The sequence below is a fragment of the Rhinoraja longicauda genome, chromosome 36 (assembly GCF_053455715.1).
Source record: "Rhinoraja longicauda isolate Sanriku21f chromosome 36, sRhiLon1.1, whole genome shotgun sequence".
NCBI lineage: Eukaryota > Metazoa > Chordata > Chondrichthyes > Rajiformes > Arhynchobatidae > Rhinoraja > Rhinoraja longicauda.
Genome location: NC_135988.1, coordinates 1064500 through 1081236, shown reverse-complemented (window position 1 = coordinate 1081236; position 16737 = coordinate 1064500). Strand labels below are relative to the sequence as shown.

At 42.9% G+C, this 16737-nt stretch overlaps 1 protein-coding gene across 2 annotated transcripts in view; it reads left to right on the top strand.

Moving 5' to 3' along the window:
• The window catches only part of LOC144610416 (sodium-dependent phosphate transporter 1-like), a 71099-nt gene extending 55032 nt beyond the window's left edge, over positions 1–16067 (top strand). For both annotated transcript variants that reach the window (XM_078429074.1, XM_078429073.1), the window contains exons 5-11: positions 6973–7069; positions 8235–8354; positions 9435–9716; positions 11827–12388; positions 13065–13250; positions 14139–14223; positions 15406–16067. In XM_078429074.1, coding sequence (XP_078285200.1) covers positions 6973–7069; positions 8235–8354; positions 9435–9716; positions 11827–12388; positions 13065–13250; positions 14139–14223; positions 15406–15570 — 1497 coding nt within the window. In that variant the 3' untranslated portion in view covers positions 15571–16067. The remainder of the gene's footprint in view (positions 1–6972; positions 7070–8234; positions 8355–9434; positions 9717–11826; positions 12389–13064; positions 13251–14138; positions 14224–15405) is intronic.
• Positions 16068–16737: the final 670 nt, after the last annotated feature.

The following is a 16737-nucleotide window of genomic DNA, read 5'->3' as shown; positions in this document are numbered from 1 at the left end:
GAATAGATCATTGTTGAGGAAGGTGACAACGAAACATTCAAAGATAAAATGTAATCAGGAGAGCATTCAGACTGGTTGGAGAACTAGGATGGGGGAGGGATGGAGAGAGGGAAAGAAAGGGTTACTTGAAGTTAGAGAAGTCAATAATCAGACTGCTGGGTTGCCCAAGCAAAATATGAGGTTCCTCCAATTTGTGTTAGGTGTCACTCTGACAGTGGAGGAGGCCCAGGATAGAAAGGTCAGTATGGAATTGGGAGGGGGAATTAAAGTGTTTAACAACCGGGAGATCATGCAGACTGAGCAGAGGTGTTCAGTGACATGATCACTGAGCCTGCGCTTGGTTTTGCCGACACATAGGAGTCCATACTTGGAACAGCGGATACAGTAGATGAGGTCTGAAGAAGGGTCTCGACCCGAAACGTCACCCATTCCTTCTCTCCCGAGATGCTGCCTGACCTGCTGAGTTACTCCAGCATTTTGTGAATAAATCGATTTGTACCAGCATCTGCAGTTATTTTCTTATACTACAGTAGATGAGGTTGGAGGAGGTGCATGTGAACCTCTGCCTCGCCTGAAAGGACGTCAGGGTCCTTCAAGGGACAAGTGTTGCGTCCCCTGTGAGTGCAGGGGAGAGTACCTGGGGAGAGGGTGGTTTGGGAGGGAAGTGATGAACCAGGGAGTTTTGGAGGGAATGATCTGCGGAAAAGGGTGGTGATTGGAAGATATGGCTAGAAGGTGGTGGCATAGAAACATAGAAAATAGGTGTAGGAGGAGGCCATATGGCCCTTCGAGCCAGCACCGCCATTCAATGTGATCATGGCTGATCATCCACAATCAGTAACCCATGCCTGCCTTCTCCCCATATCCCTTGATTCCACTAGCCCCTAGAGCTCTATCTAACTCGTTTAAATTCATCTAGTGAATTGGCCTCCACTGCCTTATGTGGCAGAGAATTCCACAAATTCACAACTTTCTGGGTGAAAAAGTTTCTTCTCGCCTCAGTTTTAAATGGCCTCCCCATTATTCTTAGACTGTGTCCCCTTGTTCTGGACTCCCCCAACATTGGGAACATTTTTCCTGCATCTAGCTTGTCTAGTCCTTTTATGATTTTATACGTCTCTATGAGATGCCCTCTCATCCTTCAAAACTCCAGTGAATGCAAGACTAGTCTTTCCAATCTTTCCTCATATGACAGTCCCTCCCTCCCAGGGATTTTTCCCAGAGGAAAAAAATAGTTAAGACAAATGTGGGTCCCTTGAAGACAAGCAGGTGAATTTATTATGGGGAACAAAGAAATGGCAGATGAGTTGAACAGGTACTTTGTTTGGTTCTTCCTTAATGAAGACAGATCCAATCTCCCAGATGTACTAGTGGACAGAGGTCCTAGGGTGACGGAGGAACTGAAGGAAATTCACATTAGGCAGGAAATGATGTTGGGTAGACTGATGGGACTGAAGGCTGATAAAACCCTGGGGCCTGATGGTCTGCATCCCAGAGTACTTAAGGAAGTGGCTCTAAAAATCATGGATGCATTGGTGATCATTTTCCAATGTTCTATAGATTCAGGGTCAGTTCCTGTGGATTGGAGGGTAGTTAATGTTATCCCACTTTTTAAGAAAGGAGGGAGTGAGAAAACGGGAAATTATAGACCAGTTAGCCTGACATCAGTAATGGGGAAGATGCTCGAGTCAATAATAAAGGAAGAAATTGCGGAACATTTGGATAGCAGTAACAGGATCGTTCCGAATCAGCATGGATTTACAAAGGGCAAATTATGCTTGACTAATCTTCTGGAATTTTTTGAGGATGTAATTAGGAAAATGGACAAGGGAGAGCCAGGGATATCCAGCTAGTGTACCTGGACTTTCAGAAAGCCTTTGATAAGGTCCCACATAGGAGATTAGTGGGCATAATTAGAGCACATGGCATTGGGGGTAGGGACTGACATGGATAGAAATTTGGTTGGCAGACAGGAAACAAAGAGTAGGGATTAACGGGTCCCTTTCAGAATGGCAGGCTGTGACTAGTGGGGTACCGCAAAGCTCGGTGCTGGGACCGCAGCTATTTCCAATATATATTAATGACTTAGATGACGGGATTAAAAGTAACATTAGCAAATTTGCAGATGACACAAAGCTGAGTGGCAGTGTGAACTGTGAGGATGATGCAATGAGGATGATGCAATGAGGATGCAGGGTGACTTGGACGGGCTGTGTGAGTGGGCAAATACATGGCAGATGCAGTTTAATGTGGATAAATGTGAGGTTATCCACTTTGGTGGTAAGAACAGGAAGGCAGATTATTACCTGCAATATTTCCTCTTCCCCAGCTAGCTTCTCCTGCGGGGTTTCACAAGGCTCCATCCTAGGCCCCATTCTCTTCTCTCTGTACATGCTCACCCTCGGCCAAATCATTCAAAGGCACGGCATTTCTTTCCACTGCTATGCGGATGACACACAGCTTTATCTCCCCCTGAAACACAACAATTAGTCAAATTTAATCAGCCTCATGCACTGCTTTGAGGACATAAAATGTTGGATGGCACAGAACTTCCTTCAACTAAACGAGAGCAAGTCTGAGGTCATCCTATTCGGCCTCCCCGACTCCATCAAAACGATAACAGGCAGCCTTGGAAGCCTATCCTCCCTAGTCAAACCGCATGTCAAAAACCTTGGCGTGATATTTGACTCTGCATTAAAGTTTGACAAGCAAGTCAATGCTGTGGTAAAAGCCAGCTTCGTACCATAGCTAAAATCAAACCATTTCTCCAATTTGACGACATTGAAAAAATCATCCATGCATTCATTTCCTCCCGCCTAGTCTACTGCAACTCCCTATACACTGGGATCAGCCAATCATCCCTGTCCCGCCTGCAATTGGTCCAAAACGCCGCAGCGAGACTCCTGGACGGGTACCCGTAAAAGGGACCACATCATCCCGATTCTGGTCTCTCTCCACTGGCTCCCAGTACAGTACAGAATCAACTTCAAGCTCCTCCTATTCACATACAAAGCCCTAAACAGGCTTGCCCCCCCCCCCCATATCAAAAGTCTTCTAACCCACCACTCTATCTCCAGGTCCCTCAGGTCGGCTGACTTGGGGCTCCTGACTATCCCGCGGTCTCGGCTTAAGCTCAGGGGTGACTGCGCTTTTGCAGCTCCTAGACTGTGGAACAGCATCCCTCTCCCCATCAGAACTGCCCCCTCCTTTGACTCCTTTAAGTCCAGGCTCAAAACCTATTTCTATTCCCTCTGTTTGTGTTTGAGGCCCTCTGAGGGGGCTCTGTGAACTGTTTATGTATCTGCTGTTATGTGTGTGTGCCATTGTATGTTTGTTCTTAGTACCTGAACTGATGTACAACACTTTGGTCAATGTGGGTTGTTTTTAAATGTGCTGTACAAATACAATTAACTTGACTTGACCTGCATGGTGTCAAGTTAGGAAAAGGGGAAATACATAGAGATCTGGGTGTCCTTGTTCATCTGTCACTGAAAGTAAGCATGCAGGTACAGCAGGCAGTGAAGAAAGCTAATGGTGTGTTGGCCTTCATGACAAGAGGAGTTGAGTATAGAAGCAAAGAGGTCCTTCCGCAGTTGTACAGGGCCCTAGTGAGACCACACCTGGCGTACTGTGTGCATTTTTGGTCTCCAAATTCGAGGAAGGACATTCTTGCTATTGAAGGAGTGCAGCGTAGGTTAATTCCTGGAATGGCAGGACTCTCGTATGTTGAAAGACTGGTACGACTGGGCTTGTATACATTGGAATTTAGGATGAGAGGATCTTATTGAAACATATAAGATTATTAAAGGATTGGACACGCTAGAGGCAGGAAACATGTTCCCGATGTTGGGGGAGTCCAGAACCAGGGGCCACAGTTTAAGAATAAGGGGTAGGCCATTTAGAACGGAGATGAGGGAAAACTTTTTCACTCCGAGTTGTAAATCTGTGGAATTCTCTGCCTCAGAAGGCAGTGGAGGCCAATTCTCTGGATACTTTCAAGAGAGAGTTAGATAGAGCTCTTAATAATAGCGGAGTCAGGGGGTATGGGGAGAGGGCAGGAACAGGGTACTGATTGTAAATGATGAGCCATGATCACATTGAATGGCGGTGCTGGCTTGAAGGGCCGAATGGCCTACTCCTGCACCTATTGTCTATTAACCTCGTGGACCTACGCTGCACTGCCTCAAAGCAAGGACGTCCTTTTTCAAATTAGGAGACCAAAACTGCACACAATGCTCCAGATATGGTCTCATCAAGGCCCTATACAACTGCAGAAGGACTTCTTTGCTCCTGTACTCAAATCCTCTTGTTATGAAGGTCAACCTGCCATTCGCTTTCTTTACTGCCTGCTGTACCGGCATGTTTACTTTCAGTGACTGGTGTACAAGGATACGTCTTGTTGCACTTCCCCTTTACCTAATCTGACACCACTGAGATAATAAACTGCCTCCTTATTTTTGCTGCCAAAGTGGATAACCTCACATTTATCTACATTTTACTGCATCTGCCATGCATCTGTCCACTCACTCAACTTGTCCAAATCACCCTGCAACCTCCTAACATCCTCTTCGCAGTTCACGTGCCACCCAGCTTTGTGTCATCCACAAATTTGCTAGTGTTACTTCTAATTCCATCATCCAAATCATTAATATATATTGTAAATAGTTGCGGCCCCAACACCGAGTCTTGCGGCACTCCACTCGCCACTGCCTGCCATTCTGAAAAAACCCCGTTTATTCCTACTCTTTGCTTCCTGTCTGCCAACCAATTCTCTATCCCTGTCAATACCCTACCCCCAATACCATGTGCTCTAATTGTGTTCACCAGCCTCCCGTGTGGTACCTTATCAAAGGCTTTCTGAAAGTCCAGATACTACATCCACTGGCTCCCCTGCATTCATTTTACTTGTCACATCCTCACAAAATTCCAGAAGATTAGTCAAGCAGGATTTCCCTTTCATAAATCCATGCTGACTTGGACCAGAGAAACATAGAAAGATAGAAAATAGATGCTGGAGGAGGCCATAGGACCAATCCTGTTCCCGCTATCCAAATGTGCTGTTATTACCTCTTTAATAATTGACTCCAGCATCTTCCCTACCACTGATGTCAGGCTAACTGGTCTATAATTCCCTGTTTTCTCTCTCTCTCCTTTCTTGTAAAGTGGGATAACATTAGCTACCCTCCAATCCACAGGAACTGATCCTGAATCTATTGAACATTGTAAAATGATCACCAATGCGTCCACAATTTCTTGAGCCTCCTCCTTGAGTACCCTGGGATACAGACCATCAGGCCCTGGAAATTTATCAGCCTTCAGTCCCATCAGTCTACCCAATACTACTTCTCGCCTAATGCAAATTTCTTTCAGTTTCTCTGTCTCCCTTGATCTTCTTGTCTACTAGTACATCTGGGAGATTGCTTCTTTCTTAGTGAAGACAGATCCGAAGTACCTGTTCAACTCTTCTGCCATTTCCTTGTTACCCATAATAATATCACCCGTTTCTGCCTTTAAGGGACCCACATTTGTCTTTACTAATCTTTTTCTCTTAACATACCTAAAGAGGCTTTTATTGTCCTTTATATTCTTGGCCAGCTTCGCTTCGTACCTCATCTTTTCAGCCCGTATTGCCCCTTTTGCTATCTTCTGTTCTTTGTAAGTTGCCCACTCCTCTGGCTTCCCACTTCTCTTTGCTATCTTATACATCTTTTCTTTTAGTTTTATTCCGTCTCTAACTTCCCTTGTCAGCCACGGTTGCCTCTTACTCCCCTTAGAATCCTCTTCTTTGGAATGAAATGATCCTGCATCTTCTGGATTATGCCCAGAAATTCCTGCCATTGCTGTTCCACCGTCATTCCTGCTAGGATCCTTTTCCATTTAACCTTGGTCAGCTCCTCTCTCATGCCTTCATAGTCCCCTTTGTTCATCTGCAACACTGACATTCCTGGTTTAACCTTTTCCCCCTCAAATTACAGATTAAAACTAATCACATTATGGTCAGTACCTCCAAGCGGTTCCTTTACCTTGACCCTCCAGCCTTATTAAATCTGGCTCATTGGACAGCACTAAATCCAGAATTGCTTTCTCTCTGGTAGGCTCTAGTACAAGCTGCTCTAAGATTCCATCTCGGAGGCACTCTACAAACTCCCTTTCTTGGGGTCCAGAACCAACCTGATTTTCCCAGTCTACCTGCATATTGAAATCCCCCATAACCACAGTGGCATTACCTTTGTTACATGCCCATTTTAACTGCTGCTGCAACTTACACCCTTTATCCAGGCTACTGTTTGGGGGTCTGTAGATAACTCCCATTAGTGTCTTCTTACCTTTACAATTCCTCAACTCAACACCACAGTGACTCTACATCATCAGTCCCAATGTCACCCCTCGCAAGGGACTGAATTCCATCCCTCACCAACAGAGCTACCCCACTTCCTCTGCCCACCTGCCTGTCCTTTCTGTAGGACCTATAACCCTGAATATTCAGTTCCCAGTCCTGATCCTTCTGCAGCCACGTCTCTGTAATCCCCACAATGTCATACCTACCAATCTCTAACTGAGCCTCAAGATCATCCACTTTACTTCTTATACTTTGTGCATTCATATATAGTACTTTTAATACTTTGCTCGTCTCAGCTTTCACATCGATTCCTACTACACTTGGTCATCCTCTCCTATTGCTTCGTGAGGTTTCTTTTGCTGAAAAGTTGCATTACGCGCCATAGTATGAATTTAGATGTAAAATTCTGAATTTTAGTCATCAAAATGCTGAATTTGTAAAATCAAATGTTGGGAGGTGTGCATTTGGTATTCATAGTGCACAACCAGGGAATTTTCCCGCATCAACGCTGTCCAGGTTTGCAACAGCAATGATGAAGTAGAATGTGCTTTTTGAATAGACTTCTGAAAATTGAAGATTGGATTAAGGGGAATTAATAGGAAAGGATTTTGAATTCATCTCTTGTGTTGCAGGCTGACCCTGTGCCAAATGGACTCCGAGCTCTGCCCATCTTCTACGCCTGCACAATTGCAATTAATCTTTTCTCTATTATGTACGCGGGATCACCTTGTAAGTACCAGCTAGCTTCGAATTTGAATGGATTATTTTTAATATCTTGAAAGCCTTTTGAAGTAATATTTCAATAGAATTGTACAATGGGGAAATTGACCCTCCAGCCCACCAGGTCCATGCTGACAGTTCAACCATCTTGTCCAGTGCATTTACCAGCACTTGGACCATGGCCAAGTTTACCCAGTGCTACTCAAGTGACTTTGTCTCGGCTCACCCTCGGGCAGTGCCTTCAGATTCCAACCAACTTCTTGGTGAAAAAAGCTATTATGAGTTCTAAACCAACCCCTTGCCTTAAACCTATGCCTTTGGTTTTAGACACCTCAACCAAGGGGAAAGATTTGCTCTCTTGTCCTGTATTCCCCTCAATTTTGTTCATTTCGATTGGGTTTTCCACCCATCCCTCCTGTGTCTAATGCATCCAAGGAAATCACCTTTAATATCAAAGCATATTCAGCCCAGAGAACACAACTTCTGTGCTTAAATGAACTTGGTGCAAGGTCACTATCTGCGAAGATTTTTTTTTTAAACGGCTAGCTGTGATGCATCATGAACCCAGGATGCTCTGTGTGGGAGCAGTGATTTAATGCGACTGCCAGCTGGTGAATAGATGAAAACTATGCAGAAACTAGACACAAAATGCTGGAGTAACTCTGGGCCAGGCAGCATCTCTGGAGAAGGAATGGGTGACGGGTTGTGACCCTTCTTCAGACTGATGTCAAGGGAGTGGGCGGTACAGAGATAAAGTGTAGTCTGAAACAGTAAGACTGGTGGGGGAAGGGGAGGGGATGGAGAGAGAGGGAAAGCAAGGGCAACTTGAAGGGCTACTAACATATGCAGAAGCTACTTTCATAATCACTGCAAAAGCAAGAGTTTGTTTTAAGTAGCATTTGTTTTGTCCCTACATTGATTTATATTGCTGCATTTTAATAAAGGTAAAAACTAGATCATATTTTCTGCTTTTCTAGTAATACAGAAATTTGTGGACCATGTATCTGTAAAGCCAGTTTTCTGAGAATTGCATCTTGAGTTTTATTATATTGGTTTGTGGTATTCAGTCTTTTTTGTCTCAACTTTTCAGTTGATGTTTAATTTGGGAAGGGTGGAAATGACAAAATGTTAGATTAGTTCTTGTGATTCTGAAGTAATCAATTTCATTTCCTAGTACTGGGATTTGACCGGATTCCACTCTGGGGCACAATTTTGATTACATTGGGAAGTGGTGTGATCTGTGCATTTATCGTCTGGTTCATCGTCTGTCCCAGAATGAAGAAAAAAATCGAAAGTAAGTGACATTTAGAGACTTCCATGGTCGAAATGCCACGGTGAGCTTTCAGGTGAGTGAAAGGACATTGGAGATGTAGGGTGATGGGGTATGTTTTGTGAATGTTAATACTTTGACTTAACTGGGAAAAAAAAAGTCCCATAATACTCGTGATAAACAACATCTTTCCCGTTATAATGAATTGAGTGCAATTTGCTTTGACTCGTATTTGTTTAGAGAAAAATATCACCAGGCTAAAGGCCAGCTGGGATCTTAATGTCAAATCTCCACTTGCCTCACTTCCAATGGCCAGGATGCTGAGAAATATGACTTAATTAAGCTGGAATAAAACACAAAATGCTGGAAACACTCAGCTGGTTAGGCCGCATCCATGGGAAAAAAATTAACATTTCAGCTTCAAGACCGTAAGGCAGATTTATAAAGTTGGTCTTTGATTCCTTTTCAGGCACCTAGGTATGCTAGAATCTGTAAGTATACTTTGTAGGAAGCAACTCTAGATAATTGTTCCACTGCTTCTGTTACTGATCCGGAGTTTGGAGTGGTATTTTGACATTTTATTTGCCATTAATTTATACACTGGTTTTACTGATTTGCTGTAAATTGTTGTTGGGCTGAACGAATAATCTCTGGTGGAGTAAACAGTAGGCACTGCCTCCAGTTGAGACTACTGTACTCGACTGAATTAAGGCTTTATGGCTGCAGATTAAGTGTAATCAGGTGCATAATTTGAGTATCGGGAATTCTTGAGTCAATGAAATGATGCATGGGATGTCTTAGTCGAGGAAGCCATTAGTATATTCCATCAAACTGTCATGCTAGTAACCTCTAAGTGGATGCAGAAGCTTTGCATCACCTTGCTATTTTAACATGCTATGTACTTTTGATGTTTGACTATGGAAGTTGTTGCCTTCAGGGGGTGATGGGGGAAGTACTTAGTAATGCCAAGTGACTGATCCATTACAAACATTAATTGAATTATATTTTAATTCTGAATTGATGTAAAATGACTGATTTCAATTGTGTATTTTATGTTCAGAGACTAGAATTTGCTAAATTATTTTTGATATTTGTGCTCAACAGGAGAGAGAAAAGCTTCTAATGTAGATAACAATGTAATGGATAAGAAGAGTGAGGATTACTATTCGGTATCCAAGGATGTCGTGGAAGAGACCCATTTTAAAGTTCCTTTGACTGATGGAGCATCTGAAGTCAAGAGCCCTGTGGCCGATGCAGTTTCTGCTGTTTTGCCCATGAAGCAGAGTGGAAGAATTGCTTTTGTAGGGGATTCAGCAGAGGATGTTGGAAAGGATGGTGTTTCCAGTGGAGAGATAAAGGAAACTAATATTGATCATGTGATGAATGGTAAGAGATTAAATTGTCTAATATATGAATGCCAAATATTGCAATTTTCAGTCTTTTTTCTTTCTGTTCCTTGCTGGTAGTCATCTCAGCTGGATTCTGATGGTCATCTTGTAGCCAACAGATTTGGAGGGAAATACAAGCAACTTAATTTAAATATTTGTAGTTGCTTTAAATGTACTGCTTTCTGAAGTGGATCAATATGGTGATTCTTTTTGTATTTGTACTGACATTTTGCAGAGAGCATTTAGCTCTCTACCAAGTTCTGAGTTCTTGAAGTTGTGTACTTGACCTTGAATTCCAAATTTGTTTACAACCAATAGAATCAAATTCTAAAATTCAGTTGATTATCTTGTGATAGGCTGACCTTGAAAGAGGCATGGTTTTTCATTGGGAAATGTGATTTGTTTATACTGGATGTAAAACTTGTAATTTAAGTAATGTTTAAAAAATGTATTTTTAGAAAGGCTGATTATTTTCTTCCCGGTGAGATTTATTTTAAATTTCACTCCAGTAAATTGCTGGTCTTTTTCCACATGGAGCTGATTAAAAGCTTGCCTAAACTATCTTTTGAAGCTGGTAAAATATAATCCAGTAACTTTGCCATAGATTTGCTTGGCAACATGCTTTTACGAATCGCTTCATGCTCTGAGACTAGTCTCTTCTGATGTGGTAAGCAAATTAAATATAATTGCAGATATTGAAAATCTGGAATAAAAGCAGGAAACAGTTATGCAGAAATGGGTTATTTGGCGCAACATTCTTGCTTGATGATGTGTCCCTGAGCCCGTCCCATTTGCTTGAGTTTGCCCCATATCCCTTGATCTTTACTATCTAATGATGGAAATACTTAAGTCACACAACCTTGGGCTAATTACATTAGTTTTCCTAGTTGAGATGAATTTAAGTTGGGTGTTTTATTTTGTTCTCCTCCTCTTCTGTTGCCCCTTTGCCACTAACCTCTGCCCTGCCCTCAATCTCGATGGATCATTTCCAATATCTCTTTTTCCTTCGCCCTCCCCATCTTAATCTGCCTCATCAGGTGACACACTTGTCTATTGACACTTGCAACAAACCACTGACTCCCACAACTACCTTGACTACACCTCCCACTCTCTTGTAAGAGCACCCACCATCTATTTCTCTCTGTGGAGTGTTTGAGAGATGAGGCTTTCTACTGTAGAACATCTGATTTCCTCCATTTTCATGAAATGGGGCTTACCCCACCACTCTTGGTTGATGGAGCCCTTGCCCGCTTCTCCATTTCCTGCGTTTCTGTTCTCGCCTGTCTTCCCACACAGCTGGGGATGTCTGTTCATGGCTTTTTACCCCACCAGCTGCTCCATCCAGCCCAATATTCTTTGACACTTCTACCATATACCACCAACAGCCATATCCCCCTATATCCACCCCTTTTTACAGGATTTTCTGTTGCTCCCTGTTCACTCATCCGTCGACCTCCCCAGGCACTTTTCCCTGAAACCCTAGTAGGTATTCATCACGTCTCTTGCTGCCACCCAGGGACCTCAACAATCCTCCAGAGAGGCAGAGATTCAGTTGCATCTCTTCCAACTTTATCTGTATTTGGTGCTCTCTGTGGCCTGTACATCAGTGAGACTAGGTGACCATTTTACTGAGCACCTGTACTCTGTTTGCCATGGCCATCTGGAGCTCCCTGTTGCAGGCCATTTCAGTTTCCCTTCCCATTCCCACACCAATCTCTGTCGTGTGTGCTCTACTGTAAGGGTGAGGCCAAATGAAATGACAGAATAGACATGTCCCTTTTCTGTCCTGAGCTACCCAGATACCCCCTTACCCTTTCCAAACCCAGCCCCTTTCCCTCCTGCACTCTCTGCCCATTACCCATCTGTTCCCATCTGAATAAAAAACATTAAGGAAGCAGGCTGAGGATGTGTAGCTTTGGGTGCCTGTGTTATAGATGGACTTCATTCTTGGCTGTTGATAGCCAAAAAGGGGAACAGTTGGAGATGGGCTGTATGAAAAGGAAATTTGCAACAAATTTGCAATTAAACGTGAGTTTGAAAGCAGGAAGTAGGAAATGATAAACAATTGTGTAACCAGTGATATTGTTTCTGTTCATGATTTCTTGTAGGCACTGTGCAGTTTGGAAGTAGTCATGTGCAGTTCAACCAGGTTATCAATAATCAAACAAGTATAAACAGCCACAGTGGTCACTATCACACTGTGCACAAGGATTCAGGATTGTACAAGGAATTACTTCACAAGTTGCACTTGGCCAAAATGATAGATTGTGCGGGAGACTCGGGTGAACCAGGAAGCAGGCCTCTACGTCGCAACAACAGCTATACCTGTTACACCATGGCCATCTGTGGCATGCCTCTTGATTCCTTCAAACCCAAGGAAGGAGAAGCAAAGGCAGAGGAAATGGAAAAACTGACATCTGGCTTGGAATCGAAGAAACGCATCCGGCAGGACAGTTACAGTAGTTACTGCAATGCAATGGCAGATTCAAATAAACCATCTGAGGAGAAAGATATGAAGCTTGAAATTGAACAGACGGAGCGCAAGAGTAGTGATGGCTCTATGGATGAATGGCGTGAGCAGGAGAAGCCCGAAGTTTCATTATTGTTCCAGTTCTTGCAGATCCTAACTGCCTGCTTTGGCTCGTTTGCTCATGGTGGCAATGATGTCAGGTAAGTAACATTGCTTTTTTTTTAATCCCATGACAGAAATTAACGATTGATTTGGTTTTGCCTGGCTATGTTTCTATCAGGAAGCCAACAATTGTGGAAAATAAATGCTGTTTAGCATGACGAATAAAACATTGAATTTATACAAGATTTGCCTTTAGACTGATGGTAGGAAGGCATTTACATGGAAGTGTATAGAGGTTCCACAGGCATCTCTGGAAATGTTAGCTTTAACATTTAAAGTAATAGAACTGAAAAGAACCAGTAATTTGAAAAACAATTGTTTTTACTGCAAGAATTAGAAAGGAACTTAAACTTTTTGTATTTGGACAAAAGGCAAACATGTTGCTGAAGTACAAAGGGAACTGGAGGAATATTTAAAAGATGAATACAAAGAAAAGGGATTAAAGCAGTTATAGAGCTAGTATTGGTAGGCATTCTGCCCCACGGCTTCCTTGGCAGATATTTGTTTACATCAATAGACAATAGGTGCAGGAGGAGGCCCTTCAAGCCAGCGCCGCCATTCAATGTGATCATGGCTGATCATTCTCAATCAGTACCTCGTTCCTGCCTTCTCCCCATACCCCCTGACTCCGCTATCCTTAAGACTAAATTGTTGAGACTTGTCAGCTTGCCTTTATTCCATGACATGAACTAAATTCTCCTTTTCTTTGTTTAGCAATGCAATTGGTCCTTTGGTTGCTTTATGGGTTGTTTACGATACTGGAGATGTTAATTCGCAGAATGAAACTCCAATCTGGCTTCTGCTATATGGAGGTGTGGGCATCTGCCTTGGCTTGTGGGTCTGGGGTCGTAGAGTTATTCAGACCATGGGCAAGGATCTGACACCAATTACTCCCTCAAGGTAAGCAATCTTCCTCTTAAAGAAAAGACAATGGGATATACTTATTGCTCCTTTTTTTCCCTCAACCTGCCCTATGTAATGCAAGTGAGGCTAAATGTTACCATCTGTATCTTGTTAAAATTCTATTTACTAAAACCCTTCAAATATGGATAAGCAAAGTGTTTAAACTGTACTTAAATAAAGAATTTTAACTCCAGTAAAGTGGGAAACTCATATTTCTGAAATGGAATCAGACTGAGCTAAATTAAAAGGTTTGCAGTCGGAGTCATAAAGTGTGGAAACAGGTCCTTTGGACTACACGACCAACATGTCCTATCTACACTAGTCCCACCTGCCTGTGTTTAGCCCATATCCTCTCACTATTTTGTACACCTCTAGAACATCACCCCCTCATCCTCGTGCTCCAAGGAATAGTCCTAGCCTGCTCATCCTCTCCTACAACTCAGGCCCTCAAGTCCTGGCAACATCCTTGTAAATCTTCTCTGTGTGCTTTCCAGCTTGACAACATCTTTCTTACATGGTGCCGAAACTGAACACAATACTCTAAATGCAGCCTTAACAACATCTGCAACATAACCTCCCAACTTCTATACTCGGTCTACAGTTTTCCAAAGATTTCCTGCAGACTTGAATCGTATCATTTTACATTTTAAGAATGGCCACCCCTTGTGGATCCCATAACCCTGAATGAGTTTCAAGCAGTAAACTGTTACTCAGCCTAAACACTTTGGGAATAGTGGCTCTTTTATTTTATCTGCAGAATTCGCCTACGGGAAGTGAGAGGATTGGGCCATTGGATTTACATTTGTGATTTGTAAATTAGCTAGAAATTGTATTCCAGCAGACTAGCCAATGGAGTGGACTGATGTTATCTATATTCTTTTATAGTGGCTTCAGCATTGAATTGGCCTCTGCTCTTACAGTAGTTATTGCTTCGAATATTGGTCTTCCTGTTAGTACAACACATTGCAAGGTGAGTGCAACCAATTGTGACCAAGTAATCAAGAGTTTGTAAATATAACGAGCTAATTTTCTTGACGTAGTGTAATGTTCATGGCTGGCCAGTTTCAATGCCTTTGGGCAGGGACCTCCAAACTTTTCAGCATGAGGGCCACATTATATATTTGGCACATTTTTGTGGGCCGTAGGAAAAAATAAATAAGTGAGTTTTATAAATTTAATGAACTCAAAGTTTAGACTAGGTTACGTTAGATTAGATTAAGAAAGGTTAAACTAGATTAGGTTAGTTTACATTAGGTTTATATGGCAACAAATAAAAAATATTAAATTTTTAAAAAGAGCTTGAAATATTGGAATATATATATACCATAGGTATACAATTATTTATAAAACAGAAAACACAGTGTCCACCACTGGGGGAAAGAGAGGGGTGGGGGAGAGGGGGGGGAAGGGAGAGAGTCGGGGTAGAGGGAGCAGCAGGTGAGTGCAGGGAGGGTGTTTGAGGGTCCGGTGAAGGAGCGCCGCCACTTGCGGGGGCTGTTCCCTCTCTCTCTCCCAGCGCCAGCGAGATCTGCGCTACTGCTCCACTCTTCACTGGCCCTGTCTCCCTCTAACGCAGCGAAATAAGAACAAAAACAAGTGTAGTTATTCAGAAGCCCCGCATCCCCGGGGTGAGCGGCGGCGAGGAGGGAAGTTTCACTTGTGTTTGTTCTTATTTCGCTGCGTTAGAGGGAGACGGAGCCGGGGAAGAGAGTGGAGGAGCGGCGCAGATCTCGCTGGCTCTGGCAGAGAGGGAGGGAGCAGCCCCCGCAAGTGGCAGCGCTCCTTCACCGGACCCTCTGACACCTTCTCCCTCCCCATGTTCCCTTGGGCTTGTTGTTTGCGAGAGGGCGCTGCAATCACTCACCTTGTCCTGACTCTGGGTTGGTGGCGATCCGCTCTCCGGTGAACCTTTGCCGGCAGCTGCAGCCTAAGCGCTTGCTGTGGGCCGGATAAAATCTCGTGGTGGGCCGGATGTGGCCCGCAGGCCATAGTTTGGAGATCCCTGCATTTGGGCATGAGACTTGCAGTTGGAATTTTTGTCCAGTCTATGATTGTCAAGGTGTTCAACATATTACTGACAGAATTTGCTAAAACATGCATCCATTTTATTAAAACTGACAAATTGCCTTTGCATTGCATTTTGTTTCTGCAGGTTGGGTCAGTTGTTGCTGTTGGCTGGATGCGTGCAAAAAAAGCTGTTGACTGGCGCCTCTTTAGAAACATCTTCATGGCGTGGTTTGTTACAGTCCCAATCTCTGGTCTTATTAGTGCTGTCATCATGGCTTTATTCAAATATGCTATCTTACAAGTGTACTGAGTACCACCTGTCTTCAGAAGAGTGTTGCTATGGTTGTAACCCTGTGCTTCTGTAGACATGTTTCTTCGGATTGTTTAATGTGAAACCTGTCCAATGGCAGTCAAAGCTTTAACTTGAGTCTTTTAACATCAATGTTTCAAGGGCGTCCAATCTTGACTAAATATGCTGTTTATTTTCTTTTACTTTTTGACTTGCTTTTAATTTGAAGGCCATTGTCTTTTTTGTAGAGTGTTTATTACCGCATGTTTTAGACAAGGTGTATTGATATTTAAAACTGAACTGAGCTTTTTGACATTTAACACAAATGTATGCCTAAAACACTAGATTAAGATGGAGCTACATGGTAAGCAACTTGTATGTCCATTTACAGCCATGTTGAGGTACCAAAGAATGGAGCATTCAAATGTGCAGTTGTTTTACAAAGTCTTCCATTTAAATCACCAATAATAGAAAGTTACTTATTTGTAATTGAATCGGTCAAATGTCCATTAAAGATTAGCACACCTTGATTTATTCTCTTTTGTTAACATTTGCTGTGGTAAAACAACACTAGTGTTAAGTGCTCGTTGAAAATTGGAGAATAATGGCACCCATGGACACTCCATTTAATTAATACACCATACCAAATTTGAGGGTTTGGTTTGGGTCAATATTCTAGTTTAATTTACAGTTGCATTTGCAGGACTAAAAGAGGTGTAAATAATTAGCTGAGATTCAGTGCACCTCCAACCGTGGTCTACTGCTTTGAACCTTGTGATGACAACCTCTATGTGGGCTAGACTAGGTGACTGGCTGAGCACATGCATTTGCATGTCATTTCAACTTCCCATCCTCATTTGTCTGACCTCGACCTTCTCTAGTGCCACAGTGAGGTCAAACAAATTAGAAGAACACCTTGTTATTCTGGTTTGATGGTTTCTGACCCACTGGTATGAATATTTAAATTTCCAATATCAGATAATCAACATGTTGCATTCCCAGTCCAAGCAGTTCTTTCTCCTTTTGTTCACTTTTTCAATACTGGCTGTCTTCCTCTTTCTTTTGTCATCCTTTTTACCTCCATAAATGCTTGCTCTGAGTTCTTGCAGTAGTGTAGTTTTTCTCCAGACGAGCATATGCAGTCTCCTGAGTCTCCTCTGGTAATGCTGTTGCCCCAGTGTATCCAGG